The 19,637-nt window shown below is 40.5% G+C and overlaps 11 protein-coding genes and 1 non-coding gene across 12 annotated transcripts; 4 read left to right on the top strand and 8 right to left on the bottom strand.

Moving 5' to 3' along the window:
* Nucleotides 1-56: 56 nt before the first annotated feature.
* RNR3 (ribonucleotide-diphosphate reductase subunit RNR3) lies at nucleotides 57-2,702 on the bottom strand (the record flags this gene model as incomplete). Its single annotated transcript, XM_037289709.1, has 1 exon — nucleotides 57-2,702. One exon carries the CDS (start codon nucleotides 2,700-2,702, stop codon nucleotides 57-59), a length of 2,646 nt encoding a protein of 881 aa, XP_037145604.1.
* A 517-nt stretch (nucleotides 2,703-3,219) lies between these two features.
* Nucleotides 3,220-3,687, bottom strand: FIS1 (Fis1p; the record flags this gene model as incomplete). The annotated part of the gene is made up of 1 exon (XM_037289708.1): nucleotides 3,220-3,687. One exon carries the CDS (start codon nucleotides 3,685-3,687, stop codon nucleotides 3,220-3,222), a length of 468 nt encoding a protein of 155 aa, XP_037145603.1.
* A 204-nt stretch (nucleotides 3,688-3,891) lies between these two features.
* On the top strand, nucleotides 3,892-4,578 carry EFM4 (Efm4p; the record flags this gene model as incomplete). Its single annotated transcript, XM_037289707.1, has 1 exon — nucleotides 3,892-4,578. One exon carries the CDS (start codon nucleotides 3,892-3,894, stop codon nucleotides 4,576-4,578), a length of 687 nt encoding a protein of 228 aa, XP_037145602.1.
* An 81-nt stretch (nucleotides 4,579-4,659) lies between these two features.
* Nucleotides 4,660-5,739, bottom strand: YRB2 (Yrb2p; the record flags this gene model as incomplete). Its single annotated transcript, XM_037289706.1, has 1 exon — nucleotides 4,660-5,739. One exon carries the CDS (start codon nucleotides 5,737-5,739, stop codon nucleotides 4,660-4,662), a length of 1,080 nt encoding a protein of 359 aa, XP_037145601.1.
* Nucleotides 5,740-5,959: 220 nt separating this feature from the next.
* ARC15 (Arc15p) lies at nucleotides 5,960-6,421 on the bottom strand (the record flags this gene model as incomplete). The annotated part of the gene is made up of 1 exon (XM_037289705.1): nucleotides 5,960-6,421. The coding sequence occupies one exon, from the start codon at nucleotides 6,419-6,421 to the stop codon at nucleotides 5,960-5,962; it is 462 nt and encodes a 153-aa protein (XP_037145600.1).
* Nucleotides 6,422-6,725: 304 nt separating this feature from the next.
* Nucleotides 6,726-9,335, bottom strand: ARG56 (bifunctional acetylglutamate kinase/N-acetyl-gamma-glutamyl-phosphate reductase; the record flags this gene model as incomplete). The annotated part of the gene is made up of 1 exon (XM_037289704.1): nucleotides 6,726-9,335. One exon carries the CDS (start codon nucleotides 9,333-9,335, stop codon nucleotides 6,726-6,728), a length of 2,610 nt encoding a protein of 869 aa, XP_037145599.1.
* Nucleotides 9,336-9,638: 303 nt separating this feature from the next.
* SNP1 (U1 snRNP complex subunit SNP1) lies at nucleotides 9,639-10,550 on the bottom strand (the record flags this gene model as incomplete). Its single annotated transcript, XM_037289703.1, has 1 exon — nucleotides 9,639-10,550. The coding sequence occupies one exon, from the start codon at nucleotides 10,548-10,550 to the stop codon at nucleotides 9,639-9,641; it is 912 nt and encodes a 303-aa protein (XP_037145598.1).
* Nucleotides 10,551-10,748: 198 nt separating this feature from the next.
* MOT2 (CCR4-NOT core ubiquitin-protein ligase subunit MOT2) lies at nucleotides 10,749-12,641 on the bottom strand (the record flags this gene model as incomplete). Its single annotated transcript, XM_037289702.1, has 1 exon — nucleotides 10,749-12,641. The coding sequence occupies one exon, from the start codon at nucleotides 12,639-12,641 to the stop codon at nucleotides 10,749-10,751; it is 1,893 nt and encodes a 630-aa protein (XP_037145597.1).
* Nucleotides 12,642-13,392: 751 nt separating this feature from the next.
* On the bottom strand, nucleotides 13,393-13,869 carry HG535_0F03810 (uncharacterized protein; the record flags this gene model as incomplete). The annotated part of the gene is made up of 1 exon (XM_037289701.1): nucleotides 13,393-13,869. The coding sequence occupies one exon, from the start codon at nucleotides 13,867-13,869 to the stop codon at nucleotides 13,393-13,395; it is 477 nt and encodes a 158-aa protein (XP_037145596.1).
* A 617-nt stretch (nucleotides 13,870-14,486) lies between these two features.
* Nucleotides 14,487-14,568, top strand: HG535_0Ftrna13S. Its single transcript has one exon. It is a non-coding gene; the product is annotated as a tRNA-Ser (tRNA).
* Nucleotides 14,569-14,971: 403 nt separating this feature from the next.
* Nucleotides 14,972-16,660, top strand: ICL1 (isocitrate lyase 1; the record flags this gene model as incomplete). Its single annotated transcript, XM_037289700.1, has 1 exon — nucleotides 14,972-16,660. One exon carries the CDS (start codon nucleotides 14,972-14,974, stop codon nucleotides 16,658-16,660), a length of 1,689 nt encoding a protein of 562 aa, XP_037145595.1.
* Nucleotides 16,661-17,484: 824 nt separating this feature from the next.
* Nucleotides 17,485-19,482, top strand: HG535_0F03790 (uncharacterized protein; the record flags this gene model as incomplete). Its single annotated transcript, XM_037289699.1, has 1 exon — nucleotides 17,485-19,482. One exon carries the CDS (start codon nucleotides 17,485-17,487, stop codon nucleotides 19,480-19,482), a length of 1,998 nt encoding a protein of 665 aa, XP_037145594.1.
* Between the last annotated feature and the right edge of the window lie 155 nt (nucleotides 19,483-19,637).

Here is a 19,637-nt window from a genome sequence, read left to right as displayed (position 1 = left end):
TACTACACCAAAAACAAACAATCCCTCCAATGATATAAAAATGTTAAGCACGCAGCTCAACCTGAACACATAGTACAGGATTCTGGGTTATCAATTGCACAGGCAATTACTTTTGAATTATATATATCAAATTCATTTGCTTCTCCCTTCCCACCTTCAGATAATTCCTTGTTTGTTTTACCTCCTGAAACGTCAGATTGAGGCTTAGATGCAATAGGAGTGACAGGCTGACTATCTTGAATCTTTAGAGATGCGATGCTATTAGAAATTGACGAGCTAGTTGAAGGTGTCGGTGAGGTCTCTTTAACTGTTGCATCAACTGGCATTAGACTTCCATCTTCTAAGTTTACCTTATGCGGCACGTACTTGGGACGTTGTAATTGAGACATATCAACAGCATTTTGACCTGCTAGTTCAGCCACGGATTTGTCAATGGTAAACTGAATAGCGGCAGAAGCAGCTTGTGTTCTCAAATAGTACATACCTGTCTTTAAACCCTTTTTCCAACCATAGAAGTGCATACTCGTCAATTTACCCATTGTTGGAGCACGAATGTGGATGTTCAAAGAATGGGACTGATCGATAAATGCAGCACGGTCAGCAGCCATTTCGATAATGTGTTTTTGTGAGATTTCCCAGACTGTTTTATACAAATCTTTGATTTCCTGAGGAATATTTGGCAAGTTTTGAATTGAACCGTTGTCAGTAATTATATGCTGTTTCATACTTTCATCCCAGATACCTAGATCGACTAAATCACGTAGCAGATATGGATTGACAATTTGGAACTCACCGGATAAGACACGACGAGAATACATATTTGACGTGAATGGTTCAAAACATTCATTGTACCCTAAAATTTGGGACGTTGAAGCAGTTGGCATAGGTGCCATTAGCAAAGAGTTCCTGATACCGTGCTTCTTAATTTGTTGTTTTAAAGTGTCCCAATCCCATAGGTCACTTGGTTTGGTATTCCACATATCATACTGTAAAACGCCCTGAGAAACTGGAGATCCCTGATAGCTTTGATATGGTCCATCCTTTTCAGCTAGCTCACATGAGGCCTCTAAAGAGGCATGATATATAGTTTCAAAAATATGCATGTTTAATTCCTTTGCCTCTGGTGACTCGAATGGTATACGCAGCAACATGAAAACATCTGCCAAACCATTAACACCAAGAGCAATAGGTCTGTGTCTCATGTTGGAGTTCTTAGCTTCAATTACTGGGTAGTAGTTTCGATCAATGACTTTGTTCAAGTTACGAGTAATAACTTTAGCAATTTCATGGAGCTTAGCAAAGTTATACCATTGAGTCTTTCCATTTTCAGAAACCTGAACACAGGATGGTAATGCAATAGATGCTAAATTACAAACCGCTGTTTCATCTGGAGCAGAATATTCAACAATTTCACAGCACAAGTTTGAAGATTTGATAGTACCTAAATTCTTTTGATTACTCTTTTCATTACATGCGTCCTTGTACAGCATGAATGGTGTACCAGTTTCTGTTTGGGCTTCCAAGATTGCATACCATAATTTCTGAGCTTTAATCGTTTTTCTACCACGACCTTCAGAAACGTAACGCACATACAATGCTTCAAACTCATCGCCATAGACATCAGCTAAACCAGGAGCTTCACTGGGTGAGAACAGAGTCCAATCGCCATTTTCTTGAACACGTTTCATGAATAAATCTGGAATCCAAAGTGCTGGAAATAGATCTCTTGCACGAATTTCTTCTTTCCCATGATTTTTACGAATATCGACGAAATCGAAGATATCAGCGTGCCATGGTTCTAGATATAGTGCAAAGGCACCTGGCCTTTTGTTACCACCTTGATCAACATAACGTGCTGTGTTATTGAAGACACGAATCATTGGTATCAACCCATTTGAAGTACCGTTTGTACCAGCGATATAGGAGCCAGTAGAACGAATATTATGAATGTGAAGACCAATACCACCAGCAGTTTTTGAAATCATAGCACATTCTTTTAAAGTATCATAGATACCCTCAATCGAATCATCTTTCATAGCAACCAAGAAACAAGAAGACATCTGTGGGTGCGGAGTTCCGGCATTGAAAAGAGTTGGAGATGCATGAATGAAGTATCTTAGCGACATTAGGTTATAAGTCTCGATAGCTGATTTAATATCAGAGCCGTGAATACCGACGGCTACTCTCATGATCAAATGTTGAGGACGTTCTGCCACTTCACCATTGATTCTCAGCAGATACGAACGTTCTAGCGTCTTGAAACCAAAATAATTGAATTGAAAATCTCGATCGTAGACAATGGCAGAATTTAGCTCATCCTTGTTTTCCATTATAATATCGTAGACTTCGTTCGATATCATAGGAGAATGCACGCCGTTCTTTGGGTTCACATAATGGAATAGATCTGATACTACTTGTGAAAATTGCTTCGTCGTTTGCTTGTGAAGATTCGAAATGGCAATTCTAGCAGCTAACGTAGCGTAATCAGGGTGCACAGTCGTCATATAAGCACATGTCTCGGCCGCCAGGTTATCCAACTCAACCGTCGTAACACCTTCATATACACCAGAGATAATACGTTGTGTGATCTTAACCGCATCAATATGTGCAGGATCTAAACCATAGCATAAACGTGAAATACGTGCCGTAATCTTGTCAAACCTAACTGGCTCTTTATGACCATCTCTTTTATAAACAAACATTCTAATTATTACTAATCAAAATGTAATAAATTTTATTTGTGTCGATCTTGGGAAACAAATCAAAATATTTAGAGAACTTCTATCTAAACACTAATGAACTTTTAGAATATATATCCATTTATATAACTTTGTCAATACTAAAAAATGCGAATGCAACACGAAATGCACCAGACGCGTAAAATTTCTTTTTGGTATTATTCTCATTCGCAATATTTACGCGTCTCCAGAAAATTTGTAATATTGTTGGTACGAATACGATTGACTAATGAGACGCCAAAATACGCCCCATATCTCTAAGAAGTGAATGTCGGAAGACGCGTCAATGACTGGAATCAGCACTAATGTCAACAAACATTGATTGGCCCAAAGCTCTCTGGCTAAACGATAGCTACTGCGAGTTGAGGAATTGAGGTGCTGTTTTCCCTTGCACGTTTATGTGACTAGGTAAGGTTCATATGCGTTTATTCTTGTTAAGGATGTCCGGTGAGTATAATACTTAGCTATTTAGGGACGTGAGCTATCTTTTCCGGTTTCTGAACAACACAGCAGCAATAGCTGCTGTTCCTGCAATAAAACCTGTTGCGAGCGCCAAACCTTTCACAGTCTCCTTTTGGATCTTATCTTCAATCATGCTTTTCAAGGCACACGCCTGTTTATTGTTTGGTTCATGCTCGTGCAAAGTATCGACATATCTCTTGGCCATAGTATATTCACCTAGTTTGTAGCAGCCTATCCCTAGATAGTAGAGACATTCCCGCCTTCTTGTGGACGATTCTTTGTATATGTCGCTCAGCAACTTGACACCTAGTCTCTGGTCATTAACGTCATTGCTCTTGATTAAGCCCCATGCATAGTTGAATCTCGACTGGATGGAGGCGGAATCGCCTCCTTCTGAAAGAACTTGCTGGCGGAGAATCTCCACTTGCTGCGGTAATAAAGGTTCAAAAGCGTCTTGTAAAGTCGGTAGGAAGTTGAACTTGGCCATGTTAAGACAATAATCGTGCTTGGAGATCTTTTCAGTGGTGCTGATAGTCGTTTTTGTAATTATTAAAAGCCTTCTTTCGTTTTCTCAATGGAATGAATCCCCTTTGAATAGCGATGGCCCGGTGAAAAGTGTCTTCAATGAATCGATGGAAAAATCAGAAAAAAATGTCGAGTGAAGACGAGAGTGGTTGAGCGTTTGGTGAAGATGGCAGACACTACGAGGCTCAATATATCTAAACTGGGGACTAAGACTTATTGGGATGACTTTTACGCATTAGAGAGAGCCAATTTTAATCAAAACCCGGACGATACCGGTGAGTGCTGGTTTGATGATAATGATGCTGAAAGAAGAATGGTTGATTTTCTTTTGGACAACGTTGGGGAACAGCTCATAGATATGAAGTCCTCGATGATAGATCTTGGGACTGGAAATGGGCATTTACTGTTTGAGTTATGTGAAAACGGATTCAGCGGGCCAATGCTTGGGGTTGATTACTCTTCCGAGAGCGTGGCATTTGCGCACTCGGTATCGAAAGTAAGGCAGTTTGATGCTTTCGCAAGATTTGAAGCTGCCGACATCTTTCAGGCTGATTGGTGTCCCGGGAAATTTGACATCGTCTTGGACAAAGGCACCCTAGATGCAATCGCTTTAAGTGGGCTACAGTTTGAAAATCACAAGACAGTGTTCGATTGCTACTCTGAGGTTATTGAAAAAATTCTGAACAAGAATGGTGTTTTTTTGATAACGTCATGTAACTTCTCGGAGGATGAGCTGGTCAGATTAATCCAAACGAAAAACCTGGTCAAGTGGAAATCAATTAAGTATCCTTCATTCGAGTTCGGCGGCGTAAAAGGAACAGCTATTTGTAGCGTTGCATTTTTCAAACGGTAGTAAGTTGTTCTGCTACCGATTTCCTGTACAATTATTCAATTATATAATATGTGAATGTGTGGATATTTTTCAAGAATCTATTTACTGAGGTGCAAGTTTGACCATACTATCGTATAGCTCACTGGCTGTTTCCTCTTTTCCTGTTTTAAAGGCATACTGCACTGGGGCTTTATTGTCGTTCACAGATATAACTCTAACAAACTTTTCACTCTGTAATGATCCAGGAAATCCACGTTGAATCTTTATACCCTTGATCAGCGGCAAGTTTAGGATGACTTTCAAAATTCCTCGAGATCTCATAATCAATCGGGCTTTCTCGGTATTACTGTTCTGATTAACCTTTATGGCACCGACGCCTCTTTCCTTCCATCCCTCTTCGAAATCAGAGAGTTGGTAAAGCTTTGCGTTTACTTGATAAATCGTTTCTTCAGATTCTTCACCTGACTTAATTTCTTGCTTTTGTAGTTTGATCGGCGTTTGTTCAACTGAAGGTTTCACAGATTCTTCTATAGTGCCTTTCAGTGCCACGTTTGATTTGTCACTCATTTCTTTAGCCTCGACTGCTTTACTCTTCTTTTCTTCATCTGTATCCTTCTTTTCATTGTCAGCATCAGCCTTCTTTTTCAAGACTCCAAATCCACTACCGAATGAAAATCCTGAACCAAATGCGAATGGTTTGGATGGCATTTCTGCTTTAGAACTTTCTCCGTTATCAGTATCACTCTTTTTAAATGAACCAAATCCTGAACTGAAAGCTGTACCGGACCCGAAGACAAATTTAGGCTTTTCCGCATCACTTTTGCTTTCATTATCTGTTCCATTTTGTTCCTTCTTTCCAGCTGTTTCGATCACGTCGGTCTTTCCAGTCTCAGCTTTACTTCCTTCCAACCTTATCTTCTTCGTTGTGCTTTTTTCTTCTTGTTCCCTGTTTTCATTATCCTTGGACTTCTCAGGACGGTTTGAATTTTCAGCAGAGTTCAAATTTTCTCTGGTATTCCTCTTTGAATCTTCATGGCCCTCATCTTTGTCCTCTCTGGGCCTTTTATTTGTACCTGGCCATTCTTCATTTGTAGCATTGCTCACTGAAGATCCACTCGATTTCTCCTGTTGTTTGTTCGAAGATTGTTCAGTGTCGGGCATGACAAATGACGTGTTATTCATAGACCTTTTCTGCGTAAACTTATGGCTATTATCATTCTAATTTGTAGTTTGTTCAATTCTACCTTTTTTTAGCATAGGTTAAATTTGCCTTTTCGCTCTTTGTTCCTTTCAAAATATTTTAATAGTTTTGATAGGTATAATAAGATTTACTATAAAACGGCTCCATTTTGTTTTCAGTTTATCTCTTGACTATACATGATAAGTCTTTACATACATTGTCTCATACTGTTCTTCTATCTGATAAAAAATGCACAATTGGGTTTACACCGCTTGACTGCGTCAGTTTCTCGAACCATGCGAGTAGAATACCACCCTGTCTTTGACCTTCTGGCAGAGACATCCCCTTGTACAAGTATTTAACAAGAACATCCTGCTGTTGGGGCGATAGCTGTTTCACAATAGTGGCAATGTCCGCTTGTCTCACCTGTGTCAATGCTTCTAGTACTGCCTGAAAATAAACCGCCTTCGTATTCGCATCGGCACTATATGGGGGATCTTCAGTTGCCAATTTAGTTGCAGAACTCATATCCCCACTGGTTGCCAAAGAACGAAGCTGTGCAATCTTAGGTTGCAGTTCTTGCAATGTAACATGATGTGCGTACGGTGGTATTAGATCATCATTTGTCAATCTCCCACTGTTGGGATCAAATGAGTCAATATCAATTCTCCTCCAATCTTCCATAGTCGTGAGTCAGTTATTATATCCAGGTTGCTCGAACAGCAGGAACAACTGAGTCTCTCTTCCTTGAAACACACTTCTTTTCTAAAAGGGGTATTAGCAGATTTATTCAAATACTAACCTTAAGTTAAAGCCGGGTAAACATTGAAACTGATATATATAGTTCAGATATGAAGATCGCTGTTTCGACCAACCTTACTACCAATAAAGCTTAATAACATTCCTCAGGGCCCGTTATTCTTAATATATCACGTAATTGTATACACGCACAAAAAACCTTATATATCCTATTTGGTGTGAACATAAACTATCTCTTGAGGATTTTATCCTTTGGAATACCCTCATATTCACCATAGCCCATAGCTAAGTTGATATTTTGCAAACATTGCGTAGCAGCACCCTTCAACAAATTGTCAATGGTTGCACAGACAACTACACGGTCTTGAGCATCGTTTACTTTGAATCCACCAATGACTACACCATGAGTTCCACTGATGTCTTTGACCAATGGGATGTCATCGCCGATATGAACTAGTTCCTCACTCTTAAAGAACTCCTCGTAAATTTTCTTTGTATCTTCTGCAGTTAATGAGCCTTTTTTGATAGGGATTGAGACAGTCAAGGAGATACCTTGGAACCATTGACCTACGTGAGGTATGAAGGCGACTGGCTGTCCAATACGAGAAGAGATTTCACGTTCGTGTATGTGGTCAGTCAAGGAGTAAGGGATCAAGTTATTGCTCAAAAATTTTGGGTCGTTCTTTGGTGATGGTTTAGTACCAGCACCAGAATAACCAGAAACACCAAAAACAGTGGGCAACCCAGTAATAAATTCAGTTAGTGGGGCAATAGATAGTTGTGAACCTGTTGCATAGCAACCTGGGTTGGCGATTTTCTTAGCAGCGGCAATTTTGCTTCTATCGTTTAATTCTGGTAAGCCATAGGTCCATTCTGTCTCAGGGACAAATCTGTGATCGGCCGATAAATCGATAATCTTCGATTTACCATGAACGCTTTCAATCGCTTCTACAAAAGGTTCACAAACTTTGTTAGGTAAAGCCATGACCCAAAAGTCAACATCTCCCTTGGATTCTAATCCTTTGATATCCTCAATTTGCAATGACTCGTAAACGATGTTTGACTTTTTATAATAGTGTAACGATTGTCCTTTAAGTTCCCTTGAAGAGACATGAGCCACATTAAGGAAGGGATGATTGTCAATCAAAGATATCAAATTTTTTCCTGTATAGCCTCTGGCGCCAATTAATGCAACACGGCCAGGAGAAGTATTAGATCCGGTAGGTTTAGGGGCAGACCTTGTTGAATACGATCTTGAAGCAGAACCGGAAGAGAAAACCCCACTTTCTGAGGCAGAACCTGCCGGGTACCCAACTTCTTTAGTGAATTCGCGAATAATTTCGGAAACAGTATTCAAATCTTCAATTCCGTACCAAAATAAAACTTTACCAGATCTCAAATAGGATCCCTGGGACTTATCGAAATGCCAAGCAATATTTGGATCATCTTCATTAACAATCCATTGCAAAGCTGGGAAATCGCGGCTCAAGGCACTGAAAACGTTATCCGTAACGTTGTTTAACCAAGCATACTCAGTGCACAAAAATTTGTCCAGTCTTGGAATCTTACCTTCTTTTTTGATAATCGCTAATGCATCTAGAGGTTCATCAGCATAAGTCGTGAAATTGGCTTGTTCCAATTCTCTTAGATACGTTGCTACTGCCAACTTGCCAGAGATGATATCAGCATCCCTTTGCAATGCTTGCCTCAAGATATCAGGAGAAGGAAACTCAGATAATGATGATCTCTTGGTCAATTTATAACCCCTTCTAATCATAGTACCTGCACCAGAGTCAGTAAATAATTCCTTCTGTAAATCTTGAACATTGATGATAGCAACAGACGATGAACGAGGTAAAAAATCTAAAAGCTCTTTGATTTCTCTAATCTTGAGCTTAGTTCCATATTTAACCCAGCTCTGTTGCATTAAAGCTTCGTATTCCTCATCCAAGTTAATGACAGAAATTTTTTCACCAGTTTCACCGTTAATGATACCACCTTTTTCATTTAGGTAAACAATCTTCAAAGGTTCAAAAATACGGGCCAATTCACCAGCAGCGACATCGGCATTAACATTAAGCATTTGACCGGATGGTGTCTCTGCTAAAGAGGTCAAAATAGGTAAAGCGCCTGCTTTGATCGAAGCTTCGATTGGATCCTTTGTTACACCAGTGATATCACCAACCAACTGATACTTTTCCTTGTCTAAATAGTTGGCTGTGAAGACACCAGATGTGATTGGTCTCGCACGTACTCCCAACTGTTCAAGGGCAGTCACAAGTTTTAAGTTCTGTTCCAAGAAACACTGTCTAACAACAGCCATTGTCCTTTCATCAGTAATACGAATACCATCGATATAGTCAGGTTCGACTCCCTGGGCCTCTAATCTCCCATTGACTTGGGGACCGGTTCCATGTAACACAATTGGGTAAAGACCTACATGGTAAAGAAATGCCAAACAAGAAGCTAGCTCCTGTAGATTATCACTGATAATAGCTCCTCCAACTTTGATGACCGCAAATTGTTGCTGAGAGACCGAAGTGAAATATTTCAGGTATTGCTCAACTTCTCTCTTGCTACTGATATTGTTGAGCAATTGTATCACAGTGGATCTAGTTGCCAAGGTACCGACGCCATTACTGGATGACATATACCTCTTGGAATATCCAACCTTCTTTCTGGTAAATGTCACAGAAGGGGCTACCTTTCCGGCAGCTAATACGGAACCCGAAGAATTGCCATTTCCAGCAGCTGCAGCTTTAGCCAGAACATTCTTTATTTGCTGCAATCTAGAGTGTTTTAGGGCCCCTGTGGACACTAGTAACCTTGCAGATGGCATTATTTAACAAAAATGAAGCTTCAAATGCCCTCCCGAAACTTTCAACTCAACCAAGTATTAAAACGTCTTCGCCAATTTTGAAAAGGATCCTAATGGAAAATTGTAGCGATAGAGGCACAAACGTTATTCTTTAATAGAAACTTTTAATGCGTAACAGCTATGCATTCATATCTACAAGAACGCCGAATGACCATATTTCATGCCGCTCGAGTGACCAATTGCTGCAAAATTGAAAAAATTTTAAAAAAAAAAATTTACACAGTAGAGACATAAATGGCATTCACATGCATGAAATAAGGCTAACTAGTAGTCTGGTTCTTCGGTCTTCTGTACCTTGTTTGATTCTTGTGCTCTTGCGTTTCTAGATCGATAAGAGGTCTGCACTGGCGGGACTTCTTGACCTGCGTTTGCGCCGTACCTGTTTGATGGCATCGATGAAGCCGTCTGTGTTGATGCAGGAGATCTTGAGAAACGGCTGGGTCCCGTGTATACAGGTCTTGTCGGGAAAGTCTTAGGATTTGGGAGGATAACTGGGTCACGTTCCATGACAGGCCTTCTGAATGGCCTGTCGGATTTCCGATACATTTTAGTATAGCCCCTACCGCCTAAGCCGCCACCTAATCTCCTTGGTTTGAAGTATTTTACGGTTCTACCTCTTTCGATGTCAACAATACATGTTCTGCCACCAATCTCCAGGCCTCTATGGACACCTATTTCCTTGCAAGCTAGTTTGCTACTCTGTGGATTTGTAAAAACGACAAATGCATAACCTCTTGACTTATTGGTTATCTTGTCTCTTACCACACGAACTTTTTCAATTTCACCAAACTTTATGAATTCTTTCTGTAATTCAACTTCATTTACTTCATAGGACAGTCTTCCCACGAATATGGTCCTATAAGGGTCTGTATGCTTTATATTTGGATCATTGTTGGGCTCCCAGTTCTTGAGTTTCTCATCTAACGATCGTAGTTCATTTATTTTGGAAGTAACAGCTTTTTCGTATTCTTTTATATGCTCATTGCTGCTCCCCTCAGAGAATCGGTTGCGATATTCGTTCAACTGTGATCCTAAAAGATGTGAAACCCCTGTTATGTGGGGATTGGTCTGTCTTTTCTCTAGTGGATAATCCACTTGTCTTTTATACTGTAATGGAGGTCGCGCTTTGAACAGCTTTGACACATCTGGTGGAAACTTAGAAATATTGTGATTCATACGTCTGTCGTGAACCTTATCACTGCACCTTCAGCCCAATGCTCATTTGCCTTCGTATTTCTTTCCTACACTATATTATTTTTTTCAAATTTCTTGTTCATCTCTGCTCAAAAAAAGGCCTACGATTTTAGAGCTTGAAATACAAAATTACAAAAATAAATTTGTTATATAGATGCATGGATTCATTATTTAATATGCTTAATTTCCGGCAGCGACTCTTCTACCGCTAATCAGTTGGTTTAAAAAATCGGTGGAATTAATCGATTGTCTGTTATCTGCAGAAGCTTGCTGTTGCTGCTGTTGCTGTTGCTGTTGCTGTTGTTGCATTTGGATTGGGATCTGCTGTGTAGAAAATATACCGGGAGGAGGAGGTGTATTGACATTTAAAGGACGCTGTTGAGCTTGTTGCTGTTGTAAATGCGACTGTGGTTGAGAATGTTGGGGAACAGGTTGTTGAGGAATAGACTGTGGGAAAGCCCCAACATTTGCATTTTGGAAGAATGAAACAACAGATGCTGTATGATCTACCGGATTGATTGCTAACATATCTATCAGTTTTTCGGTCAAAATTTGATCACTTTCCTGGGAAATCTCGATATTATCCCAAGAAAATAATGATGGGTATTTGTTGAAAGTCGCATCATCGATCAAATCCGGTCTCAAGCTTAAAGAACGTGTCTGATAATTAGAAAGAGATGCAATTCTATCATCCAAAAATTTAACAGCACCACTCAAGGCATCGTATGGGTCAATACAACGTTTTTCCCTAGCTGAATGCTGCTTCTTCCTGTTGGCCAACTGCTCCGTTTGTGCATTACTGCTAACAATGTTATTATTATTATTTTGGTTATTATGGATACTGTTATTAGCAATATTGCTCTGTTGATGATTTAGCGCATCCGTTAGAGTTGGTAAATTATGAGTGCTGGCATTTTTCGAAACAGAAACTTGATTAGCAGACTGTGATAATCCCCAAGGATTTGATCCTGCTGGTATAGTAGCAGGAGTTAAAATCGGTGTGGACGAACCGGTACCATTCATATGATGATCTTGATGGTGAAGTTGAGTCTTAATCAAAGCAGGTGATGGAGTTCCCGAAAAGTTACCTGTTGCAGTAGGTACTGTATTCGAAGTATTCTTATAAATGGTTGATGCTAGATGAGTTCGCGTTGTTGCCTGTTGGGTTTGCGATTGTGCCTGTGATTGTGCTTGTGCTTGTGCTTGTATCTGTGACTGTGATTGCTGTTGTTGGTGTGATGTCACCTGCTGTGAAGGCTGCTGCTTATTGCTCAATTCCCTTCTATTAAATGAGTCAGCCTCTTCACCTGGTTCATGAAGAAACATACAATTCGGATTAGGACAGGTCAAGCCCCTCAAATATGAAGAGCAATACTTGGTTGTGCCATACGCAGCTTTAACTAGTCTACCGTCCATATATGTACCATCAACCTGAGCAATGCACTTCGCAGCATCTTCCTTCTTTGAGAAAGTGATATAAACACCGTAACCCGTGAAAGTCGCATTTGAATGATAGTGATCATTATTGGAATGAGGAGTCTTCTTGTTGACCACTATCTTACTAATCTTACCATATTGACCAAAATATTTATCTGATTTTAGTAGTGGCGCAACTTCCTCGTAGGGTACAGGTGGATTAATGCCGACCACATACACCAGATTTTTTTGAATCACCCTCATACCTGCTAAATGTTTCCTGTTCGCATTTTCGTATTCTTTTCTTTCTTTATCCCTCTGTTTTCTTTCCCATTCCTTTCTTGATTGTTTCTCTCTTTCCATTTTCAGTTCTTCTGAAGTTAAAACAACGTATTCGACGCTTTCATCATCGTATTTTCGACGACATGCTGGGCAACGTCCATTTAGTTCTTCGTTTTGTCTGATATTATTGTAGCAAAACTGACAAATTTGGTATCCACACGGACAGGGCTTGAAATTCTTATCTGTTATATCCATCGGTTCCAAACACAGGGGACAAAAGTCCTCTTCATCATCCGACAAAAATGACATATCGTAATTACTCAAAGCCTTTTGAATTGCCTTTAGATTCTCATGAACATGAGGATTTGTGGTCATTTTGGAGTTGTCGTACTGGTCGCTATGTATTTCTTAAAACTTCTAAATCACAATGCGTGGATTTTTTCAAGGCGATTGAACTTTTGAATATTTTGATGTGGTAAAAACCTTTTATCAACTTGACGTAGTGTAGTCAAAGATATATTAGATTATTCGGCAGATTGCTGGTGGGTATAAAGCCTGTTGCTATTGCTCCCTTTCTAGTTCCCTTCTGCTTCAGCAAGTCTTTTCACGTCAAAAAGTTTTTACAAAATCGCCAATTATTAAAAACAGGAGAAGAAATGATATTACCCGGCGCCAATAATTAATCGTATGCATGGAACTGCGACACAGACAAGTTCACACTCACTGAAAGCGAAGATGTTTGGTACTTGCTGGGCTCGGTACAAATCATTTGTAATACCGTTTTTACTGGAGTCTGCTGCCGCTCGAAATCCAACTTTTCAAAAGGCAGATAAGAATGAAACCCTCTTTTTGCGTTCTATGCCTTTTCCTGTCTGTCATTATGAGGCATCGTGTCTCTTCGAGTCAGTAATTCCCACTTGTAAATACAAACTACAAATACAACTTGTAAATATAACTTGTAAATATATAAATTGTCACTTAATGCTCTTTTCAGAAGTTGCCTTTGTCCCTTGGCAATGTTTATTTTCAAGTGTGCGCTTCCGTTCTTGTAATATAACTACTAAATGTTAAATAAAACAAATACTCATAACATTAAATCGTTAAAAACTAGACAAACAGCTAACTATTAGATAATTGGCATCGTCTTGTAATCAATATCTACCAGTGCGCTATCATGGGTACAAGTCACATCCAAATTAATGTGAAATTTTTTGTTATGATACTCTGCGTTGTCACCGTAGTGCCATACGATTTTATCGAATGTCTCCTGCTTGGACTTTTCCGAGAACTTCAAAGAAGGTGTCTGTATTGCCTCCTTAAGATCTTTCAAGAGATGTTTCTCTACGTGCTGGTGCAGATGGCGCACGAATTTCTTGGAATGACAGTTCGCCGTGTCAGAAATCTTTTCGGGGTCATCGTGAGCCTCATGCAATACAAAAGGCGGATAGTACTTCAACCTACAGTGTAAATCGTCGAAGTCGTTATCTTCCGTCTCCTGCTTGATGAACGTCTCGAAATCTTTCAGATCTTCAAAGACTTTCAACGCCTCACCTTCCTTCGTGGTGATGGTTGTTACCTTTGGTCCCTTATTTTTCTTTGTCATTGTGAATATACTGATTCTGAGCCACTTTTGATGTTGCCACTTCAAGCCCTGTCGCTCTGGGGAAGAAAGAGGAAAGTGAAACAAAAGTGAAGCAGAAATGCACACTGGATTGCATGTCTAATGAGAAATTCAAGCTGTTTATATACAAACTAGTGCCGTGATTACTCTGTTGAACGAAGGGAGTGCCAAAAAGAGTCACGGGGCGCTTCAGCACCCCAGCGTCCCAGCATTCCTAATACCCCAGATAAATTTAACAAAGTGGAGTTACACTATCCTTTATTTTACTTCCATCTTTGTTGCTTCCTTTTTTTTGTCCTTGTATGACAGAACGAGGAAATCTCGATATTTTTTCTACTACAGACCCCTTGTAATGCGAAACAGGGAAAAAGGAATATTGCGTGGGATGACAGATGAACGAGTGCTCTCCAGTATTCAAATTCTTCGAGTCTCTCGCTTTACATGAGGGTATTCCTTTAAAGTAATCCTTCGAAGTTAGCACTTGCATGCTTCCCGGTCGGTCTCCCAAACATTTCTTACTCGTTTATGGCTGAAGGAGAAGAGAACGTTGTTTTGAACGGTTTGTATGACCAGTTAAGAAAGATGATCATAGAATATTAGGCACTATGGCCGAGTGGTTAAGGCGACAGACTTGAAATCTGTTGGGCTCTGCCCGCGCTGGTTCAAATCCTGCTGGTGTCGTTATTTTTTGTTTTTCTCCCTTTTCCCCACGTCCGTTAGGCCGAACCGAAGTTTCTCATTTCGTCCGAGCGGATAGAATCAAAAAGGTTTATGGCAATGGGCCGAAGGAAGCGACAGACGACAGATGACAGTAACCAAATACCAAATTAAAGAAACCAAAGCTAATAAAAAAAGATTTGACCCGGAATGACAAGGATGGATGACATTAATGCGATGACATTAATGCCTCCCAATGCTTCCTCTAAGACGGGCATCAATTGACTCATAAATTCTTTCAACATGATTATATAGATGTGGACGTATATAAATGACACCGAATCGCCGGAATAAGCTGTGCTGTCGTCGGTAGATTTCACTCAGCAATATAGCAATAGCTTCCGTGAACATTGGATTTAGCAAAGTTATGACCATGCCAGTGACTACGTTAGACACTACTACCTCCTCAAATTTTCAAGTTTTGCAAAATGAACTAAACGCAGCAGCAGTAGAAATTGAAAAATGGTGGTCACAGCCTCGCTGGAAAGGCACCAAGAGAATCTATACTGCTAAGGACATTGCGGCAAGACGTGGTACTTTCCCACCGGTGGAATATCCCTCTTCCGTGATGGCAAAAAAACTGTACAGAGTCCTGGAGCAACACCACAAGGACAGGACTGTTGCTAAGACATTCGGAGCTTTGGATCCGGTCCATATCAGTCAAATGGCAAAGTATCTGGACACCATTTATGTTTCTGGATGGCAATGCTCATCGACGGCATCCTCGTCTAATGAGCCAGGTCCTGATTTGGCCGATTATCCAATGGATACAGTACCAAATAAGGTTGATCATCTCTTTAAGGCACAGTTATTCCACGATAGAAAGCAACTAGAAGCACGGGCAAAAGCGAGAAGCCAAGAGGAACTGGATGCAATGGGAGCACCGATTGATTATTTGACGCCAATTGTTGCTGACGGTGATGCTGGTCACGGTGGTTTGACCGCTGTTTTCAAATTGACCAAAATGTTCATTGAACGTGGTGCCGCAGGTATTCATATGGAAGACCAAACTTCAACAAACAAAAAATGTGGCCATATGGCTGGCAGATGTGTAATCCCTGTACAAGAACATATCAACAGATTGAGTACGGTTCGCATGTGCGCTGATATAATGCATTCGGACCTTGTTCTCGTTGCAAGAACAGATTCTGAAGCGGCCACCCTGATTAGTTCAACAATTGATACCAGAGACCATTATTTTATCGTTGGCGCCACCAATAGTGCCATGGAAGACGAGTCCTTTGCGGAAACAATGGACAAGGCGATCCTATCCGGTAAATCTGCCGAGGAGTTAGCTCACATTGAAAAGGATTGGTGTGAAAGAGCCGATTTGAAACTATTCCATGAGGCGTTTGCCGATGAAGTCAACAGATTACCAAAGATCAGTGAAAAAGAAAAGCAAAAGATTATCGATCTATTCAGCTCTAAAATTGGACCCTTGACTGAAACCTCACATCGAGACGCCAAAAAACTAGCCAAAGAGTTGCTGGGCCATGACATCTACTTTAACTGGGATCTACCAAGAGTACGCGAAGGTCTATACCGTTACCAAGGTGGCACCCAATGCTCCATAATGCGTGCTCGTGCCTTTGCCCCCTTCGCAGATCTGGTTTGGATGGAAAGCAACTACCCAGATTATCAACAAGCAGTTGATTTTTCAAAAGGTGTCAAGGCCGAATATCCCGATAAGATGCTTGCCTATAACTTATCACCCTCCTTCAACTGGACAAAAGCAATGTCTATCGACGACCAAGAGACTTTCATCGACCGTCTCGGAAACCTCGGGTACTCCTGGCAATTTATCACTTTGGCTGGCTTGCATACCACTGCCCTAGCCATAAGCAACTTCTCTCGTGATTTTGCCCAAGATGGCATGAAAGCCTACGCGCAAAACGTCCAAAAACAAGAGATGGAAAATGATGTCGACATTCTAAAACATCAGAAATGGTCAGGTGCGGAATACATCGACAGTCTATTAAAACTGGCACAAGGTGGAATAAGTGCTACAGCTGCCATGGGCAAAGGTGTCACAGAGGATCAATTCAGAGCACACTGAAAAAAGGAAGAGGTTTCACGCCTTGCCATGTAGCTGAAGACCTGCAGTTAGCAATGCTACCTCCCACAAAAAACAACTTAACAGCCAGACAACCAACCACAGTACTTAGTAAGCAATTCTCTTCTTTCCATAGCTTCTATAGTTAATTTTTCATTTTTCTAAAGTGGTGCCGAATGTGTCAAATCCTCGCTCGGCACATAACCATGACTCTCAATCGGCTCGGTAATAATGCCTTCCCATCTGCGAAGAAGGCAGCACGGATTCAACCGGAAGATTCTATGAAGATCTTATTAAATTTGGAATCTCTGCTTCTTGTGTTGCCCTAACAGTCGATCCACAGAGAGTCGCCGGAAGCGAGTCATTTTCTGACAATTAAAGTCATATAACTTCGGAATTTTGGGGTCCCTGCTTCCCTTTGACGCTTCTGAACTATCTCTGCTATATACTGCGAACAAGATACGGGGAAGGCAAATTTTTTTACAATGTTTTGTGACAACCTACATAGAAGCCGATCAGGACAGGCGCAGTAGTGATCCTCGAAGGCATTGCTTGGTTGATTACCCAATTCTTGATTCTTGATCACTCTATGATTATATAACAAGGAATTTTTGCAGAGAAAAAGAAACTTTTTTTTTTTCGTTTCAATTTTTTCATGAATCTCTCTGCATATGACTTTGACTTTGTAGCTGTAAATGTATAAATATTTTACCGTTTTTCTCGTAATTGAATCATCTCTCAGTTATTGAGTCGGGTTGAATTGCCAGATTGTTACGTAGTCTTCAACACGGGTTTGCTTTGGCGATTTCTCTCTTTGTTTCTTGGTGATGGCCGGCTACAAAGTGTCCAAGTCTTCTGGTAGTCATAGTTGCTCTGGCACCACTAGAAAGATCAGGGAGCAATTGAACTTCAACGATGAAAAGAAGTGGAAGAAGTTTTCCAATAGGAGACTAGAGCTGATCGATAAATTTGGTCTGAGCGAAAGAAAAGCAAGCGAGCAGGACGACAATATAAGACAGATTGCGACGATTCTGAGAACAGAGTTTGGGTATTCCTTGAGTGCCGCAGGAGAGTTTGAAAAGCTGGTCACGGCTGCGGTTCAGTCTGTCAGGAGAAACAGGAAGCGATCCAAGAAGCGGTTGCCTGACAATTCAAGCGGAACGGCAACCACGACTAATACAGGGTCTTCAGAAGACGAGTTCATGGCAAAGGACGACTCGCCGCTGCAGCGACAAATTTCGATGACTCCGATTGCACCAGATCTGCATTCGAATATGCAGTCGTTGAATTTTCCGGCCACATCACTGCCCTCTATCCAACCGAAGTCGATCCAGCCGTCTTCGCGCGTGCAAACTACAACACCAGCGCCTTCAGCTCCTGGACCGACTGCAGGATCGCCAGCTGTACCAGAAGCTTCAGGAGCACCCGTGGCCGCAGCTTCGTCAGTCCCATCAGGCTCCGCACTAGCGGGAACTTCGCATCCATCATACCATATGCCTACACAACAGAGATACGCGGATGTAATCAAGGCAGTTATAGCAGACGTTGTCAATAACGTGGTTACGCTGACCGATCAAAGTCAAAAGGATCGATCAAGCAGCACGAATCTAACAGAATTTGCAATGTCCATCAATGACAACCATTTATTGTCTTTTGGTTTACATAATAAACCTTCAATAACAGGACAAAATCAAAGCAAGAGCTCAGCCTCTGACATACCATTTTTCCTTCGAGAAAAATTATTGGTGATCATTCAGAGATCAAGAACCTGCTTTGACATGGCACATTCGCAGGGATCCATCGATTTACACTCTAATTTGGAAATCCTTGGTGAAATGGCAGTTAGATCATCCATCGCATTCGTCATTGAAAGATTTTTTTCAAATTTAATGCCATCATCTATGGAATACCTTACGTCGAAGACATCAAGCTTAGAATCGTTGGCAAGCTTATCGATAAATGTTTTTGGTCCAGCTTCAAAGAGAAGCCTAAGTCATCTGCCACCTGCTGTACAAACAAAGCTATTATTTTTAGTAATTGGAGGACTAATTAAAGATTTTGGTTTTGACCCTTGTCTTTATCCTTTGAGCGAAATCGTTCATCATTTAGTAATGCACCAGTATCCTTCGGTTACGAAGTCGTCTGTGTTAGCCCAAAAAAATGGCCCAAACAGTGATGCGTCACAAAGGATAACAGTTCTTTCATCTTTATCAATGAAACCGCAGTTAGCTAATGAAGATGTTAATAAGAAAGTTGTAATAAAGTTCAAGGGTCGTGAACAGGCTTTTACGTTTCATTTGTTGAGTAATGGTCCGCCGACAGTAAATGAAATACTTGAGAACTGCAAGTCTTTATTTCAAATCATCTCACAAACAAAACAACTGAGTCTATGTCATAACAACTCCATTGTACGTGATGATGTGGAGCTGGCAAAACTTTTTAATAGTTTCTCAAATCAAAATATTGTTTTGGAAGTCAAAGAAGCTCAGAGGGACCCAAGTGATCTCAACGATGGTTTAAAAATTTTGAGTGATGCGTCATTACAAATAAAGCAAGAAATACCAAACGGACAGTCCCACAAAAATTCAACTTCAAGTCTTGACGCATTTGATAAGATCATTAGTCGGATTGGTAAGTTTCCCAAGAACGCCGATGCATCACTGCAACAAAGTTTTCCTCCTTCGAATATGCCGGCATCTACATCGCATCAGGCAAATAAGGAGGAGTTGCCATCGTTACCATCTGTTGTAATGAATGGAGCAAGAAACAATTTTTTTTTCCAAGATAATAATTTACCACAATCCGTGTTTCAGCCGTTATTATGATAATAAGAAGATTTAACAGAAGAGCATTTGTTTAAATATTGCATAAGGGAAATACTAGAACAGCATTGGTTTTCCCTTCCACACTTTTTTTTTTTTTTGTTTATTTTTTTTTAATTTTATATATATCTATATACATACAAGATATATTTTGAAGT

This window comes from Zygotorulaspora mrakii, chromosome 6 (genome assembly GCF_013402915.1).
Source record: "Zygotorulaspora mrakii chromosome 6, complete sequence".
Lineage (NCBI taxonomy): Eukaryota > Fungi > Ascomycota > Saccharomycetes > Saccharomycetales > Saccharomycetaceae > Zygotorulaspora > Zygotorulaspora mrakii.
This window is presented reverse-complemented; position numbering and strand designations above follow the sequence as displayed.